Here is a 20,482-nt window from a genome sequence, read left to right as displayed (position 1 = left end):
CATATAAAAAAATACATCAAGGTTAAATATTTCGTCCTCTCCTTCATGGCTATTTGGCTAAAATCCCTCACATGCACCATTGTGTCGGGAAAATTGCGCAGGCATCTATGTTCTTAGCCACATCAATCCTATCTCGCAGGAATTTACCAAGAATTCCGTGAGGGCAAACTATTGCAAATATCGTGCCGCAACGAGCGCCAGCGTCGAAGGTTCACAGTGAACAAAGGCCTTTATTTCCTTATTTTCCCAACTGCGTAATCATTTGAGGAGGGAAGGGGTCCGACGTACTATTCACGCTGCGCGTGAGCAGTGAGCGACGAGCGCTGGGCGCGAAAAGACCTGTCACTTGGCTTGTGGTGTCATGGAACGCGAGGGAGAACCGGAGAGCACCAAGGTCCACGAAGGGACTCGAGACTCGGAATTGCTGTGTAGCACCTTTTCCCCTTATCCCATTTTAACACTTATCGTGATCTTATTGGCACTTATTACGTTTTATTTGCTGGTGCTTGGCGTCGTGCTGCAAAACAGGAGCAAGAGAGGGCATTCCTTACTGTTTCATGGACGATTCCTTTTCTATTACGTTTTAATTTCCTTTTGGACAGTGTTTCTGATTCCAATATTTTCTCTGCGACCGAAGAATGTAGTTAATTCACTGTAAGTACTGCAACTATTTCAGGAACTCCATTAATTATTCCATAAATATTACTGCTGCGCACAGTCGGAGTGTAATTTGATCTTGAGCGCTCTGAGGACTGCTTCGCGAGGTCGCTCATGCGCGACAAAACATTTGGTGGCATTACTACCATTTATGTTTACTCTAAAGATTCGTACCCGCGTTATTTGATATAGCAGGCGAGTGTACTACTCAGTTCGATAGGTCTAACCGCCGGTTAGGCTACTTTTATTACTCTGAAATAGCATTGCTGTCTGAGGGATGTCCCAGAAGGTGTTTTGAGTTGTTGAAGTAGTCCTTGTGATCAGAGGCATACCCTACTCCTAGTTTATCCTTCAATTAATTATAGAAAATTTAGTGAAATAAACTTCACATCGAAGTACAATTCTTTTAAATAAGTATCTAAGGGCAAAAATATAAAGCTATAAAAAAATAATATCACCCTTTTGGATTTGTAGTTTTATGTATCGTCTATATTTTTATTTATAATGATTATTTATATGGCTATATTTATCTCGATTGTGAAGAACCACTTCACATCCTATGACGCTCCTATTCAAAACGATCGAACATTAACTAATAGTTGCAGGAATATTGAATAGGTAAGGAAATAAGTAACACATCACGTATGGCGTTGTGTCAGCCACAGACTTGACTATAAAATATGAATAGAATCGAAAAGATTTATTTTGTTCTTGGAAGCGAGAGCGGCTTAGTCACTTTCGATCATTTTCAACAAATTATAACCTTAATGCTCTTCTTTAGCCGACGTCAGCCTCGAAAGTTCAAAATTTTATTTTATTTATTTTCTACCCTTCGTTTGGGTTCTTTTCAGGGTCGATTAGGCAAACACATGCTCCAAGTTAATTCATTGCGATAAAGGAGCCGATGATCGTTCAGCGGAATCTATAAACGATATAGTGCATTGTTTTGAGGTTTGCGAAGATTGTGAATGAAACTCAGAGTCATGTACATGATAGAATGTTTCGGGACCATCATTAGATTAGATTAGGAGAGAGACGGTCAACTCTGCGCGAAGATTCGTTTAATTCCTTTCTCAACTTAACTCCATTTTTTTATTTTAATTTTTTCGAAGACGTAGTTACCAACTTAGTATGCCCAGGGAGAAAGAACACTTGAATTTGAGACATTTAGAAGGCCTCAAAAAGATTTCAAATGGTGGTGGTCCAAATGTGACGATCGATTTTGTTCATTCTGTTTTACGCTATTCCGATATATTTTAAAGTATTTCTCGAGGCATCTAAAGACTGATCCCATTTATAATTTGATTTAAAGAGTGGTACTTCAATGATTTTTAGTCTTCGTATTTTTAAAAGTTGTCTCTATCGGTTGGATAGCCACGGAAGTAGTTATTACTTGAATTTTCGTGATAATGACTGCGAAATTCATGAATTACAACTGAACAGAGTAGCGCATGTGGATGAATCATGTCTGTTCAGTTTTTGTCCAAGAAAAAATTTTTAAAATTTGAACACAGTGTATTCAAGGGTCATTTGATAGTTTCGATATAACTTGCTTTTTTCAGCATCTTCATTAAGAGGCATTTTGATTCATTAGGATTTTTACTGAAAACCATTTGACGAAATCCCTTCAAATAAACCAAATGTGAAAAAATTTCAATTTAACCTATTCACGGCCCGAAGACTTGAGCAGAGGTTAGAATTCACAAAGATGGGATAAGACACAAACTGCTGAATACAAATACAAAATGGCAGTACAGCCTAAAATAAAGTCTATATACTATACGTATACGTAACATGACTCTTCATATTTTGTGCCCAGTGCTCATGAAATCGCAATTATAGCAGTTGTCTGAAGGAAAACACCCTTTCGATGGCAAATAAAACTCGTGTTCTTGAAGCCATTGACGAAGAATATAGCCTGCCTTTGGAATAGTTCCCGATAAAAATTACGACACGGTGAGCCTTATGAAAGGACGAATTATCTCCGGCTAGTAAAAATTAGATAAAATATTATATCCGTGTAGCGAGCATTATTGGGGTGCTAGTAATATTGCGGAAAGATGGATTTCTCACAGCTGCATTTTATGTTAATGTTGTGAACAATCCGCCAATGAATTTACCGTTAAATTTCTTTTTCCCCGTGGTAGCATGAATTCAATACATATTGTTTCATATAAATTTAAAGTAAACTTTAGTAGAATATTAATTTACTTATGGAAATACGTATATGCACGCAGATACGTGAAGAGAGTGGCGAAGTGACTGATCTCTATTTTTACTATTTACGATAACTATTTCATCCATTTACAATTACTTCTATTCGAGCTGACCCTCTATTCTTACCTAGAATATCTTCAAATACTCCTTGTTTTTTTGGGAGTCTAATTGCAACTGTTCAAAATTTTCAAAATGACCGTTAACTTGGAATATAATACAATTAAAATACACTTTGAACATTTGCCACGTTCATAATGATTTTATCTGTGTATTGAAAATTATTGGCAGGGAATACGTTTAGCAAATTTTATTGTTTCAACAGTAATACCTTAACTTGCTACGTTTTGATTTCTGCTATTCATTGCTCTTTTCTTGTGGCACGAGACATTGCCATAAAATATGAAGAGCCCCTAACATTCTAAACTAAGGATGACCTTGCCCAGCCACAAAATTTGTTTCATTTTGAAATCCCGACCTTAGGTTGATTGCCCCATACGCGAGATTTGTCTCATTTCTCCTGGGCGTGAAATGGGAGCTGCGAGGGAGAGAATTATTGGATGAACTCGCCGGACGAACTCGCAAAGATGGAACGTCCAAGAGCGTGGTATTCGTCGCAAACCACCAAAGTACCCTCGATGCACTCGGTAAGTTAAGGTGAGTTTCCTAAAGTGGAAGCTTTTTCTATAATTTTGATTTGATTAATTAAGGAACGAGAATATACAATGTGATTAATATTAGATTCATCCCGAGGTTATTTCTCGAAATATTTTTCTCTCTAAAGAAAGCCGCCAAATTTCAACCAAGGGCGCCGTTATTCGCCAATATTGTTACGTCTACTGTACGTCATTATCATACTTCGGTGTACATATTTTACGCACCCCTCGACTATATCAATATGCACTCAAAGTTTTATGGCCATTTTAGAACTAATATTTCCAGTGATGTAAACGACATCGAATGGTTTCCTTCTTTTAATATTAATAAAATGCCTGATGCATTTACTTTGTGATGGATAATGAAAGTACATTCAACAGGAATAGTATTTATCAAAATGTATCATGTTTTATAAATTCCCCGGTTCAATATTGAAGACATTTTGTCTCTGATGTGCTCAAAATAGTCTTTAACTCAAGCTCGTTGGCGTGCAACGCACACACAAATCCACTCAAAGTTCGGTGGTCATTTAAGCAGAAAAAAGTTTGAGGGTTACTAACAGATAACGATGCCGTAATTTCTCTTTCTCTGTACATTTTATTGACACTGATATTATTATATTTTTGAATATAAATCAGCCAAATTAAAGTGACATACACATGCTTTTCCAGCAACTACAAAAAACGACTGGAGTTAAGACGTTTTTGGTTTAGGTTGTTTTTCAGCCAAATAAAACGATGACAGTGGTTTAGTTACATTCAACACGCAAACCTTTCTTCAACTTAAGGTAAATTGTAAGGTAAACCTTACTTAAACTGAACGTAACACTTTACCGATGAAATAAAACAGTTTCTTCGCATCTCCGTTCATTATTACAACAACGAAGGCAGAGTAATTTTGTAAAATATCTAAATATTTGGAAATTGTTTGATATGAATATAAAACTTTCTCCAGCTCACACGGAATCGATGACATATTTAAGATTCGGTTGAAAAAATAAAACAGTCGTGAATCTAATATTTATTATAGTTTATGCCAATTTTATTTAATATATGTATCTTATTTCATTTATTCAGAATTTATTCAGGTCATTTAAGCAGGATAAAGTTTGAGTGTTACTTACAGATAACGATGCCGTAATTTCTCTTTCTCTGAACTTTTTATTGACGCTGATAGTATTATATTGTTGAATTTAAATCAACCAAATTAAAGTGACATACACTTGCTTTTCCAGCTACCACAAAAAACTACTGAAGTAGAGACGTTTTTATATAGTTTATTAGAATTTATAAAGAATATTTATTATAGTTTATGCCAATTTCATTAAATATATGTATATCTTTTTATGAATCCATTAATATGAAACGGATAGCTAGTAGTCACCCTATTTAATAAAGTTTGATATTGAAAATGAGACTCATGAAATTCATTTAAAACATTCCAGGATTGATGCATTTGTGGGAATCGTTTCATCCTATGGCTGTAGTGATCAAGAAAGAAGTGTTCTACGTGTGGCCATTCGGTTTGGCGGCTTACCTCGCTGGTGCCATTTATGTCGACCGATCGCGAGGGAAAAATGCCTTTTACTCAATAGAAGCATCTGCTCAACGTGCTGCTCAAGACAAAGTAAGTGAAAAGAGTATTTTTTTCCGCTTGAATTTTGTCTGTGGATCGTAAGAGTAATTCCACAATTACTGATGATTATATTTATACTATTACATAATTATATAATAATAACTAATTTTGGCTTTTTTAAATACTTTTTAAAAAGAGTCATTGCGCTGCACGTCAAAACTAAGAATTGCTGAAGTTAAATAAGACTTAAGCATTGCACTTCTGTATGCACTTGGCCCTTCCTGACATGTAACTTTAAACGCTCTTGCAATTTAAGAACTATTTTTGTGGCTTTTAACTATTTTGAATACAAAAATCAGAAAAATATAATATTCAGATGTGACATAGGATTTCCAGCTGCTAATATGGATTACCGACGAATACGGCACCGGGCTCATAAGGTCGTCCTATATGTGTGGCGAACGAAGTTCTGATTTTACAGTGTCTTACAGTAATAACTAAGACTAAACTAAACTAAACTAAAACTAACCATTCATTTTGAAAACTATGAAAGGCTTGGTTACTAGCTATCAAAGAATGAAAAGTTTCTTTGAATCGACCTGAAATATTAAGAATCAGCATTTATATAGAGTACAACTAATGAAGTTTTTCAACCATATTAATTGAAAATAATTAACAACATTGAAGTTCGTCATTAATCCGTAATGTCAAAGAATTTGTACACGGATATTTGCTATACCACAAGGCAATATGAAACAATGATTGAAATTTTTATAATTATTCCATTATTATTTCTTATAATGTATGATAAAATAGCGTAGGGTTCACTTTTTTAAGTTCAGTATCCATAAATATACTACCTTGATCAAAAAGTTCCCGGAATAACCACCGTGTGGCGCTCCCATCGTTCCGATTTGAGTTCTGTTTTTTTTGTTAAATTGGTACATCTGTTGTTGATATTCCCTTTAAATCTTAGTGTCATAACTTGACATTTGCAAAAGTTACGGTCGGTTTTCGGTATGTCCTTCAGTGCTTCCTGCGATTTTTCCATTACTTCCTCTCGGCTGCTAAAACGCGTTCCCCGTAATGGTTTTTTAACTCGATTGAACAGAAAGAAGTCACAGGGAGCCAAATCAGGTGAATTCGGTGGCTGTTGGATGGTATTTGTTGCATTTTTCGTCAAAAAATTACGAATAATGATAGCACTGTGCGACGGTCCGTTATCATGGTGCAAAATCCACGAGTTTTCTGCCCACATTTCTGGTCTCTTTCGGCGAATTGCTTCACGCAAACGTCTCATAACGCCCAAATAATACTCTTTGTTTACTGTCTGGCCTTCTGGCAAAAATTCATGATGCACTACACCGTTGTAATCCATGAAAACCGTCAGCATTGCCTTCTTTTTTGACTGAAAACGACGTGGTTTTTTTGGTCTCGGCTCATTTGGTGAACGCCATTCACTTGCCTGATGTCTGGATTGCGTGTCGTACTCATAAACCCACGTCTCGTCTCCAGTAATGATCCTTTTGATGAATGTGGGATCGGATTCAGCCTCGCAAATCATGTCTTTTGCGACGTCAACACGGTCTCTTTTTTGCATGAAATCGAGGTCTTTTGGCACCAACTTTGCTGCTACACGACGGAAACCCAAATCATTAACCACAATGTCTTGGGCGGATCCATAGGCAATGTTCAAGTCCTCCGCTATTTCTCTGATGGTTAATTTGCGGTTATTGACCAACATTTCTTTTACTTTATCAATTTTTTCACCGACTTTCGATGTCGATGGTCTGCCACTGCGTTCATCATCTTCGATTGACTCACGACCACTTCTGAACCGCTCGTGCCACTGGTAAACGACCGTTTTTTTTAGAGAATCGTTGCCGAAACACTTTTCCAACATTTCCAACGTCCGTGCGCCACTAAATCCGTTTTTTACGCAAAATTTAATACAAGTTCGTTGTTGCAAATTTAAATCCATTTCTGCAATTGTAAAAAATCGCCAACACACACAGAGATAGATGTACTCTTGGCTACGTAACTTTTGCAAATGTCAAGTTATGACACTAAGATTTAAAGGGAATATCAACAACAGATGTACCAATTTAACAAAAAAAACAGAACTCAAATCGGAACGATGGGAGCGCCACACGGTGGTTATTCCGGGAACTTTTTGTTCAAGGTAGTACATATTACAAAAGCGGTAATTTTTTATCGTCAGCAGTGACTATATGTCAACTTCTCTGTGTAGTATCATTTTATAACCATATCAAGTCAATTATTATGCAAATACGCGGCCTTGAGGGTCCCAAGACAGATTTGCTCATTTAGAGTCATGTATTCCCATTGTTTTGACGCATGAATTCCTGTGCGTACGTACCATGCGTCCGATATGTGTGTGAGGCTCATGACGCTTGGCGTCATGAGCCTCACACACATATCGGCCGCGAACGCAAGTACTCGAGAATTATTTTTATCTATTCATTCCTTGCGCGATAAGGTGTTTAGAAACAGAGATTCCAGGCATCCCGCTGAGTTTCCGCTGTTTTTCTGCCGCTAATCCCCCTTGTACGCTACTTCACAGCTTTCAGTAAAATTCTGTGATAATTAATTTCTAATCGAACATTTGATGCCATAGTACAATTTATGCATCTATTTTTGAACTATTGAAATAGTTTGAAATAATATCTTGAAGACACTGGCGATGACGGCGCATAACATACGATTAGTAAATATAGTGACGTACTCGTTAGAGATTGCTTAATATGAATTTAAAATTAATAATAATAAATTAATTAATATTGAAAGGAGAAAATATTTCGTCTGAGACATGATCAAAACAGCGTCAAGATTGTAATCTTTACATTTAATTAATGCGCAGAGACTGTTTTTATTTTCGCGGGGAAAATAATGAACTGCCATAATCTTACTTCCTTTTTCAACTTTTCGATTAGTTGAATAATTACAAGTGGATATTATCTGAAGAATAAGATTTAAAATTTCTACTTTTAAGTGAGATCAAATCTGATTTTTGAAGCAACATTTCCACACCCTTTTACAATACGTTCGTACCATTTGAATGTATAGACCCTATTACCAGTAATTATACAAGGATATTGAACCTTTAATCGGTAAATTAGACATAAAATTCACAAGTGAGGTACACTATTTCGTTAGATTTTCGTGATGGCCATCACGTTTCTTGGAGATGCGATAACAGAGGTGCTGCTACAAGGTCCTGAACCCTAAAAATCCACCCTAAGGCAATGCGAAATCACTGGCCGAGAGGAATTGTACATCCAAAGCTGCTTCAGTGGCTGCTTACATGCAGAAAATACCGAAGCCTAGCGTATTTACAAGAGCTATTGAGCAGAGTGTTGCCTCTTAAGCATAACTTTCTCCGCGGGCGGCTCTCTTTTTTCAGATCAAAATTCTTCTCTTCCCCGAGGGCACAAGGAACCGCTCAAACGTGAGCTGGGATGGAGACGACTTGTCACTCAAAGGTTTGCTTCCTTTCAAAAGCGGCGCGTTCCGGGCGGCCATCAGCTCCGGCATCCCCGTTGTCCCAATTGTCTTCTCTCCTTACGTGTTCATCGATGAGAAGAGGCTACTCTTCGGCCAAGGTAAGTAGTTTCTATTTGCGCCCTGGACTCCAAGCCGTGTTTTTCTATACTTGTCCTTAGGTCAACTGGCAATCCTAAACTTTCCAAGGAAAGCAAAATTATTATGGTCTGTATGTCTTTAGCACGGTTATTGGTAACATGAACAATGACATTATGTTTCGTTTTACTGGTACATTTACTATTTCATTATTCCCCAACATTACTTTATCGGTTTGATCATTCGCTGAAGAAACATTCCGAGTTCCGCTGCGTGTGTTGTATCTGGAGGATTAACGTTCTGAGCTTTATAAAAACTCATTGCAACGCGGAGAAACGTGGATCCACAAAATGATCAACAAGCAGGAAGTGTTTCCTCAGTATTGATAACTGCTTCGGAACCCATAGTTTAAGTTCACTTGCACTTGAAAAACTCCGTAGTTATCTCTTCATCACTCTTATCACCAAGAGCGTCAGCATCTTTTTTTGTGCACGATCATGATCTTTGACTACAAGATCACCACTGCAATCTGAAGCCTTCGTTATTTTACGAGATGCATTATCTTTTCCTGGCGTAGTCATTTGATAAATATTCCCTTATTAGGGTAAAATCCCAAAATTTTAGTTGTCTCTTCAAATACAACGCAAATCTATTGGGTCTGTGCATGTGTATCTACCTCGAAGGTTATGTATACATGTCACAGGCGTCTATCGTTTACGGAGGGTTTTGGATGGGTACAGACTGATATTCGCGACATTTCTTAGATTTTCCTCAAAACACACTAGCGTAGCACCTGTTCTAGAATTCCAAATACTTTCTATCTCCCTTCATTCGGTCCAACATCCCAATACTTTGCCTACCCCTACCTCGCATGCCTACAGTCCTTTCTATCAGTCTTCAGCATCCCATTGCCAATCAAAATGCCCTATATCAATCTTTCTTTTAGATTTCTTCCAGCAATTCGCTCTCCTCCCCTCCATGCCTAGCAATTCGCAGCTTGTTTACCTTTCCGCCCACTTAACCTTTTCCATCATTCTCCAAACCCACATATCAAAAGCCTCCAATCTATGATTATCACCTTGCATCACTGACCATGGTACCGCACCACATAGAATCAAAATTTTCATACCTACATATGCATAAATACATGTACCTATAGCCTCAGGCACAAATCCATTCGCGGAAATTCATTCAATGGTGATTTCATACGCTCGAGAGTTTATGATAATGCGAAATCGGGTCAAAACTGTGAACCCAAAAGCATTGTATGATCTATAATCTAAATGAGCTTGTGTGTAATGACAGTAAATACTTGGAATGTTTACTGCTCTCTCATTATTGACCAATAATTCAAAGTATTATTCCGTTCCATTTTTCCAGTCAACACAGAACATACCCCATTAATTTATTCGTCCCTAGGGGCTATCGAGTCCTAATCGCAATACTTAAGTTTATTTATTTTTTCAATAGTGATAGCATGTTCTTCTTAACTACGATAAAGATCGCATTGATAATCATGAATTGTGGGTGTCGTACTTGTTATCGTAATTAATCTTTCCTTTATATTATCGAACTCGATGAAAAGAACTTTAAAGTTTTAAATGTCGGTTCGCAGAATTTTCGCCTGCTATTTTCACATTACCACGATCTTAGTATTTAATTTATTGTTCGGATTTCCCAAAACTCGATATCTTTTAAGTTATCGCTCCATAGCTTGAACAATAAAAGATAGTCTCAGTTTTAACTTGGTGAAAATCTTTCATACCGGTAAAGTAATACCTGATGATGTTGTATGGCAGCAATTATGGGCCATGGGGATCGGCATTTATTTCCATTTATTTCATCAATCCTAAATGGTTAGCATGTTGAGATCGTAATGATACTGCTGTTGATGTAATTCTCGTGAATCAGCTCTTTTCTTATTATCGGTAGCTTCTTTGAGTGGCTTCAATTTTTAATCAACAATCTAATGCTAAAGATAATAAAATAATACCGTTGAAATGATCGAGAGACGGAGGAGCGTGGTTATAAGCCACATTGGCCGCCTTCCCTAATGGAAGACACACAATGCCAGTTACCGCAATTACTTGCGTTGCTTCATAGCCGGGTTGTATTGGAGGACACAATATGGGAAGAGAACATGTACTATTTCTTCAATAGGCTCTTCAGAAAAGAGGCCGAATGATGTCAACTTTATGTTACAACACTTGGTATTGTGTTTACGTATTTTGAGGAAAGTTTTCTATACTTAGCGGCAAGTGATGCAACTGCGAGGCAGTCTCTAACTTTAAGAAACAATATTCATGAAAACGTTGTTCAGTCACTTTCGGAAGATATTTCCAGCTTTGAAAGAGGCTTAACCAATGGGGTACAAGAAACCAGGGGTATCATATTTCCCAAATGTTCGGAGTGGATGTAAACCTAAAGAATCTGATATGATTTCCTAGATTTTTTGCAACTGTATTTAAACACCTCTTCACAATACATTTTTATGAAAAAAGTTTAATACGCCTTAGAAAATCGCTTATTTCTGTGAATAAAATATTTCTTTTAGCGGGATGAGGAAGAAAATGATGCGAAATTTGCTTCTAAATATTTTTACATGAATTCGCAGTTGATGTGCGTGAAAAATTCTGACATTTTTATGTATAAAAATAGACCTTTCAGGTGTGATTTGGTGTGATATCATGATTCATTAAAAATGGTAATTTTCCACAAAATAAAATTTAATGGGACCGGTTTCCATGCAACTACATCATCATTATGTTTGTCACCTGATGATAACGCAGTTACATCGAAACCGGTCACATTAAATTTTATTTTGTGAAAAATTGCCTATTTATAATTAATTGTTGTTTATTTCCTTGACCCCTAAGCTAAGAGCGAACCGGGTGGTCGGCGGAGAGCAGCCCAAAAAATACCATTCGCATCTATCTTGAACTCCAATCCAACTTAAAAAACAAATTAAAGGCCTACCGAGAGGTTCTAAAAAGCACAAATATAAGGTAAATAATACCAAGAGGGCTTTTGAAAAATCGTAGTGTTCACGTTAGTTGCTATTTCGTATGATGTACATTGCTTTGGCATTGAAAGCTAAATGCATAGATGTTACTGTAATTCATAGTAGTAGTTTTAGAGGAAGCGACCGACCGCTGAGGTCATTTGCGCCTACTCTTAACAAAATGAGCCAAGGGATCCGCAGCTTGACGTCCCATCCGACGGACGGCGTACTAACTCAAAGCACTCAAGTCAGGATCGGAATACTGAAAAAATATCTTACATCGCCGGGATTCGAACTCGGGCCCTCTTGGGGCAAGTCAGTACGTTAGCCACGGCATCATCCTGTTAGAAACACAACATTCCAGGAATTAATTAGGTGGGGTGTTGTCCAGTATCCTGAAGCAATATAAGCCATCGATCACTGTCTCGGAGAAATGTGAAAAGGGCTACATGTATTTATTATCACCTCCGCGGTCACATCTGTAACAGCAATGTGCAAGATCACTGACAACTGTATACTGACGTTTATTGAAACTCTGTGTCACATGAAATTACTTCGGATATTTCAGCTATTTTTTTAGAAATGCATGCTTCATCAAAAAAATGGTAGTATTGATAAAACTGACAGAAAGAGTCTTCGGACGTTTGTGTCTAGTTCCGCTCAAATACGCGCATTTGTATTTACTGTAACGTACTTTTATATTTTTAAATTTTAATTCGAAGCATCTTGTTTCATTTTTTAGGGAAAGCTATCGTGAAAATCCTTCCAGAGATTTCGACAACTTCTCTAACAACGGAAGATATTCCAGCGTTAATGGAGAAAACTCACAAAATGATGACTAGAGAATACGAATTATTACGGAAGGAGTTACTCTCTGAGATTCCACCGGACCATTTAGTCATTCGCAAAAAGGTAAAATGAAGAAAGAGCAATGAAAACCTTTTTGGAAACTGATCGAAGACAGCCATTGGGTACGGGATCAACTATTTATCATGCATTCAAATTACTGAAGAGAGCTCATTACCTACAAAATGGTGGAAGTAATTTTTGTGAAAGTCAGTTGAAATTTTTCGTTCCTTGGCTTTCAATGTTTATTTATTTTTTGTGTGGAAGAATAGATCAGTGGCGCTGATATGATATTGTCTCGGTACTAAAATGAGGATAAGTCATGGCAATGTATTGATTACACATCTCTCAAACATTCTGCTTTACATATTTTATGTAAGTTAAGAATAATAATTATGTCGTTTAGGAACCACTTGAAACGAGTGGTGAATAATTTTGAGTAGCATTGTAATAATAACTTATATTATGTTCAAAAGCTGTTCCAAACAATTCCATTCGACAACTTCTTCGAGGCATTTGACATTTACGAGAGAAATTCAAGAACCATTTTTGTGAAATGACTTTAAAAAAACAAACTGAAGGCAATACTGCAGCTTTGAAACCTCACAGATCATTTGCAAACTTCAAGCACATGTTACAAGATTGAAGTAGGGTGCATTTTGCCCTAATGTAAATCCAGTCATTTGGAATGAGTGTACATTTTGAAAAAGCAATACATTGGTTTCAGTTTTAAAACCCTAACTCCTTGTTGTGATATAAATATGCCAAAGTTTTAATTTTTTTTAAGCAGCTTTATTCAAGGGCCAACTAGTGCATTTAAAAAAATATGTGGTCAAACAGGTTTAGTTGGTGCTGCAGTGAGGTAGAATCGGAGATTATGAAGTGGAATAATTCTATTTTTATTGAGCTGCTAACTGATAATTTTGGGCTTTCCTAACTCCTTCGTTGAATGCCAAATCAAGCCTCTCAAGAAATAATTTCAAAAATACATTAAAAGTGACTGATGTTTTGTGCAAATTACAGGCCAAATGCACAACATCCCGGAGGGAGCTTATTCCTGAAACATGTTTGGTTCTAAATGGTATATTGCAATTTGTTGAATTCTATATTGTTAAATGTATCACTGTGTGATGTACTTGAAAGAATAAATAACTAATGAAACGAAATGGAGCATATTTGAAAAAACCATTAAAGAACTAATGGTACAGAACTGATGATTGATAATACCTAACATATTTGTGGGTCAAGGCCTTTATGAGCTGAATAATTTTATTATTATTGCAAATGACTAAAGCATGGAAAATAAATTGAAATTTTCCTCCAAGGATATCCGTCTACCTACAACAGCACTGCGAAGGAGTTATCTGCAGCTACAACCAGAAAGGGAAAATTCTATCGGTGAAAATCTTGGAGTAAAACTAAATTTTGTGAATATATTAAATATATAAAATAAAAACATTCAACAAACATCTAATCATCAGCTTATGAGGCCTTTGCGCTATATTGGACAGGAGAGGTAATATCTTTTGGATAATTGAACTTATGTAAAATTGCTTCAGGTGGAGTGTTTACATCAAGTTGGAGAAGAAGAGGTAATAAGGAAGGACTTGCTCTCTAAGATGTGGAATAAAGGAGATATTAGCAATTCTAACCGTAACAATATTATTATTCATGGCAAGTATTCCAAATAAGGGAAAATCCCTTTTTTGAAACCACATCTGGGCAAGAATTGATGAAGTATTAAGATGACCTATTTCACAGAGCGAGTCGTGTGTATCCTTGGAGGAAGAAATTTTTGTGGAAAAGACGCCTTGAGTATATTACAAAGATTGATGTTTTAACTCATTACACATTGTCAGAAATCTCTAATACCCTCTCTAACAATACTCAAAACTCAATGACCATACCAGGGCAATCGTATATATGGTCAGTACTCGGCCAAATCTAACGAAGGTGGATCAATAAACCAACCACTAGAGAGTCAACTCAATGTTTATGTACAAAATTCCTGCATTTTATGTATCTCTTTGCATTAAATTTTATCAGTTTTTTCTAATTCAGAGGTAATTGCTATCACTTTTATACAGCATTGGTATGGTTTGTCAATGGTGTTTCAATAACACATGTGATTGAAGTTGTGAATTTGAACGTACAGTAGAAACAGTTTAAGCACCCTATTTATATATCTGGATTGCCCAGTTTGAACTGTATCAGAAGCATTTATGTAAATAATACCAAGAGGCATATTACCCTTTCTGCTCTAAATAGCGCAATCTATTAAATGAAAAGACAATTACATTATATAAAATTAAATTCATCAGCCTACAGAAAATGCACCCAAAAAATTTATATGACAGCGACATCAGCACGAAATTTACTTTTCAAGTACAGTGCTCCAGAAGCCTTATCTCTCCCACTACCTGGAGCAATACAAAGCCCCAAAGTCCAAGTCCTTAGATTACCAGGACTCATTGTCATCATAGAGTTCATCATAACAGTCCGGGAATAAATTATCAAAAAGATTTCTCATTGTCTTCCTCAATAGTGCTTTTGGTGTAACATCATCACTCAAATGGCTGATCACAAAAAAAATACATTTGCACTTGAAGACTAGCCACCCGCAAAATGTACAATGCTGGGGGGAACATGGCACGCTAGGCAAAATGACAGGCAAAACCACTGAGGATCACATTGGCTAAAGAATGCCGATGTTGGAATTGCCAGCTTGGGGTTGACCCAGCCACAAATAAAGATTCAGCGCTGGCAGGGGAAGATTGGTTCACAGTTTGGCACAGTATTTTACTGTCCCAGTGTGATTGCAAGATGCCAATCGGAGCCTATTCAGGGGATTTACTTAAATAAAGATGCTCTTGCACATGCACATCCAAGACGTTCACTCAAGAAGTGCTCTAACCTAAGGAAGGCAAGGGTAAGTGCAGATGAGATGCCTGGAGGAACAGCTCATTCCCTTAATGCAGAGGAGGTAGGGGGGCAGCTACCTGAAGTGGCGGATACCGCATCTTCTGCCCTGGAAAGAATTCTGTTAAAGTTGGGTTTATGTTGCTGAGAATCGTAAAATTTTATAACGTATTTAATATGCTCTCAGGTATTACCAACTTTGAACCTGGTAAATATGTAGACTTATAGAACCTCACACTAGAAGTTTCATTCTAAGTGGCCCAAAAATCTGCAATTCTCTCACCCTCCTATTTATTTCCTGGTCTGTATAGTCCTAAGTAGGAGTTGAACTGCACTTGTTGTAGCAATTGTGAATGCTGATATGCCATCTTCAGTTTTCACTTTTCCAATCTGTTATCTAATTTGGAATACCACCATACTTCATGCAAGTAGGGTACCCAACACCTATTAGTGATAAAAATATTTATGTTCTTTCCATGGATAAAAACCACACAGGTTGAAAATTATTTCATAAATTACAAACTTCAATTAATTATTACAATTCCCTTTATCTGTGCAGAGTAGAACTAATGATAATTGAATCATATTAATTAGCAACAAAGTATTAAGAAAGATAATTTGCAATAAAAGAAATATTATTTTAAAAATACAGGTACAAAATTCATTGGCATATATAATTTGGTTTTTAGCAAACCTGAAAAAAATGGCTGCAATGCCATAGGTCAGCAAAAAATATAAATAAAATAAAATAACTTCTATCTCTGCCTGATTTTCAGTTTTTATTACATTCCCTATAGTTTATTTTATTGATTTACGATGGATGACTTTCCCCAACACTTTAACTTATTTTAGTGATAGTAACAATTTTTAGTAACAGTGATTGTATCAGAGTTATAGATGCTCAATAAAAAAATGAAAAAGTCTGGCTCATTACAGAACTTTTTTAGGAAAAAAGGACTCCCTTAAGCAATCTGGAGAGTTCAAAGGCCATGACTGAATACAAGGTGTCTCAAAAGTAGTAGAGCTGAGTTGATTTAAAAAATATTTACCATCAGAATTGAAACATACCCTTGAAAGTCTTTGAAGTAGCACCAATGTGTGTCCACACATCACTTCCAGTCGGTTTTCCATGCCTTGTATGCCTTCTAGAAGGTGATGCCCAGAATTCTGCTAAGCTCCCTCATCACAGCCCATTACAATGCTTCCACTGAGCCATGGTGACATCCTTTCAGCATGGATTAGAGAAGGGGGAAGAGGAAAAAGTCTGATGGGGCAACATCAGGGCTGTAGGGTGGATATGGACCCTCACTCACATGGTCGATAAACTCTTGGCAGATCCATTGGCGAGTTTCCTTTTGTTGTCCAAGAACACTCACAGCACCAAATTTGTACACACTTTTCTCATGCCTATTTTTTGGCCACAAGCGAATGCACATCACTTTTAGGGATGCTCAGTTCATCAGAAACCATACTAATGCTCAATCTGCAATCCTTGTCCAACAAAGCTTTCACTTAAGCTACATTTTTGAGGTCACAGGGTGTTCTGAACAATCAGATCTTCAACATCTTCTCTAACCTGCTGAAAGAATTTGTGCCACTCAAAAATACCTGATCTACCCATGGCATTATCCTCATAAGCTGCCTTGAGCATATCATGAGTCCCTTTCCTGGTTTTACCCAGTGTCACACAGAATTTGATGGCATTGTGCTGTTCCAATAACCGGTTCATGATGGAGCGTAATGAGGTCACATTATAGAGTTTTTGAAATTGAACGATCCACACTCCGCAAAAGCTGGGAGACAAAGCCACTGGCCTCTAAGCCTTACCTGAGACTCCCCTGTCTTGGACCCATCCAGAGAAACCAGCACCCATCTGTCCAGGAAAAAATAAGTCATAATACTTCTGGGACAGACCTAGTATATGAGTGTACATGAAAACAAGTTTCAGAAATGTTTTGGCACCCAATGAAGTAGATTATTGGCAGTCATCACAGCTAGTGATGTGTGCCAGATATAATAAGGTTAGATATTGGACAGAACTTAATGAATTATCAAAAATATGTCCTATAAGTGACATTTCTTCAAATCAAGAGGCCTACTTACCCAAGTGTTGTCAATCAGTTTTTTCAGTCTTCCTTGTGCAGGATAAAATCCATTTGATATAATACAGGAAGAACACTAAGATGAGAAGTTCGTCTTAACAACTTGTACGACCTTGTTTAAACTCTGCTACCCAATATTTTACTGTAGCAAATGAAAGAGCAGACTCACTCAGAGTAGAATCCAGTTCAGCTTTTATTTTGGTTGGGCTGAGGTCTTTCAAATAAAAGTAATGTATCACATAAAGATGACCAATTTTCTCTATTTTCACTGAAAACGTTCACTATTGAAGGCTGCCAAACCAATACTAAGCAAGTCTTAAAACTTGAAACATGAGCTTTATAGGTTGCATGCTTTCTAATACAGTGATATTTTTCAAACAACTACCGCCACACCTAGGTCAGGCCAGGTACTTATGGGCCCCCCATGTATTCTGTAACACTAGCAAGATGGCAACTTTACCTAGTAAAACTTTGGAATAAACTTTCACCACCTCAAGTAAGCTGGAGGCCTAGCAGTATTTCATATACCTTTACCAGTAGTGTTCTTTAGAGATTCTGTCACAATCATCTAATATGCCAATGGTGTGTCTTCCAACAGCAGAATTCCATTTGGCTCTGGAAAAGTTACTGTGATGTCTTCCGTTTTTCAATGAGCCCTTTGGAAAACGGCAGGCAGAGCCTGCATAATAATGTTCCTTACTAGGGTAAATATCATAGGCTAATTCTCTAGAACTCAAGACACCTAACAAAGGTATATAGTTTAAAAAAATTTTATAACTGCATCCAGCCACCAAAATCCCAGACTTAAGGAACACAAACTCATAGAGATAGATAGCCTTCTAGTCAATTTGCAGTTAAACGAACAAGTAGCAATGGTCGTAGTTGAAACTTATTTATCCCATTAGCTGTGGCCAATGAGATATTGTAAGCTCTTTAAGTAAATCTGTTGGATGAATAAATACCATTTATAAAATTTATCACTTAATCAATTTTAGTAAAACTAACATCCTGCTCATGGTAATGAGGCATGACTAGCTTAATTTTTATATCCATTTTCATAATATCTGAAATGATTATTACAGCTAATCATTGATGCCAGAAGTGGAATATATTTAAATTTGATGAAAGAGCTAGAAACAGGAGTAGAAAGATGAGATCTGACCTCTCATTAATTGAAAAAAAAAAGACTTGATTTGAAAATTAAATCTCCACAGATTGGCCACTTAGTGGATTGATGACCATCTCAGGGGCTTAAAGGTATATAAGGCTTGGAAGACCTACACAGGCGAATTACATAAAAATACCCAAATCATATATATGTACGGGAGAAGCTTATAAGTGTACATATTTAAGCGTAATTCAGCTAATTTATTCTTAAATAAACCTTCTCCCATTTCCTTCCCATTCTATTAAAACCCATTCCAGAGAAATGCCCCACATTAGTCATTTAGTCAACAATTACAGAAAATGTTTGAAAGGCAATGAAGAGTCAGTGTTCACTGTCTGACAATTCTTTCTAACTGGCAGAATTTGCAATTATTATCCCACATTCAGCATAATCTCAAATATTTTCTACCATTACCCTTTTTCACTTACAATTTACTTACACCAGTTACTAATGATCTTTTCCTAACATTAGAAGCCTAGCTACTATGGATAGCAAGCACAAAGAATTAGAGGTTGTGGTTAAACTTGGAAAGGAATAGAATATGAGAACAAAATTAAGAAATCAGACTTTCACATTATGACATATTATTCCAGTCAATAATGGATGGATTCAACTAAGTTATAGCTACTGAAATTTCATCCATGGATAAAAACGTATTTATAAGAAAACCATTTCTTTGCTGGAATACATCACACTATCTAAATAAGCCTAAAATTGGTTTTACCTAAAAGAAAGAATTATTTGCAATTGATTCAATTTTATAATACCAGTTTTGGTTATCTAGTCTCTTGGAGTTGAAAAATTCTTATGCAGAAGTATTTGCAAAGGAAGACTTGGCTTCATATATGGCAGAGAAAACCAAAGCTAAATCCCGCTGACGCCCTGTGAGCTACCAAAGCCAATGAATGCCCTTTGTGAGTGAGTGGCCACATTAACCAGTGATACTCATAGGTGCTAATGAAACTCTGTAACATGTTAATAAGAGCAATATATCCAATCTTGGTTTGAACTATGAGTAGCAAGGATAAATTTCATATTGGAATGGGATCCAGTTCAGCGGAGGGGAGCTAGATTTGTCAAACATTGTTATAGTAGTAGTATTTAGGGGAAGCGACTGACAGCTGAGGTCATTTACGCCATAAGGGATGGACAGGAAAGGATGAAGGGTGGATAGAAACTCAGCATCGGCATTAGCCTACTCTTTACGAAAGGCACCAAGGGGTCCGCAGCTTAACGTCCCATCCGATGGATGGCGTACTCACTCAAAGTGCCCTCCACAAAGCACCTCAAGTAGGGATCGAGATACCACTGAAAAATATTCAACACCACCGAGATTTGAACCCAGGCACTCTGGGTGGGAAGCCTGTACGATAGCCACTGCACCACCTCGATCCCCAAACATTGTTATGACCAACACGATACCATAACTACTTAGCTAGAAAATTTAGGCTGGGATTCCCTAACACAGTGATGTTTACAATATAGATTAAACTTATTGAAAACATTTAAAGATGGGTCCTTTTCCATTTACATAAAGAACATAATACAAACCCCAATGAATTAAGAGCGGAGGGATAACAAATATAAGATTATAGAGATAGACTGCACGACTGACAGGTTAAAAATGTCATTTTTTCCAGGAACAATAAGAGACCAGAATGCTTGTAATCGAAATCCCCCAGGAGTCAGTTCGACACAATAATTAACCAACAAGGTAGGGACTGCGCATAGTTATATATATAT

At 36.9% G+C, this 20,482-nt stretch overlaps 1 protein-coding gene across 3 annotated transcripts; it reads left to right on the top strand.

Annotated features, from left to right (window-relative positions):
* Positions 1-338: 338 nt before the first annotated feature.
* LOC139686646 (1-acyl-sn-glycerol-3-phosphate acyltransferase beta-like) lies at positions 339-13,704 on the top strand. 3 transcript variants are annotated; one of them, XM_071583696.1, is made up of 5 exons: positions 339-654; positions 3,355-3,518; positions 4,973-5,154; positions 8,528-8,726; positions 13,574-13,704. In XM_071583696.1, the coding sequence occupies exons 1-5, from the start codon at positions 362-364 to the stop codon at positions 13,609-13,611; spliced, it is 876 nt and encodes a 291-aa protein (XP_071439797.1). In that variant the 5' UTR covers positions 339-361; the 3' UTR covers positions 13,612-13,704. The 3 variants fall into 3 exon arrangements, with proteins under 3 accessions (XP_071439797.1, XP_071439787.1, XP_071439806.1); XM_071583686.1 differs by having other exon boundaries at positions 12,447-13,672; XM_071583705.1 differs by having other exon boundaries at positions 347-426; positions 12,447-13,672.
* Positions 13,705-20,482: the final 6,778 nt, after the last annotated feature.

Source organism: Hetaerina americana, unplaced genomic scaffold, assembly GCF_022747635.1.
Source record: "Hetaerina americana unplaced genomic scaffold, ioHetAmer1.1.p SCAF_1, whole genome shotgun sequence".
Lineage (NCBI taxonomy): Eukaryota > Metazoa > Arthropoda > Insecta > Odonata > Calopterygidae > Hetaerina > Hetaerina americana.
Note: the sequence above shows the minus strand (reverse complement) of the source record. Positions and strands in the feature narration are given on the sequence as shown.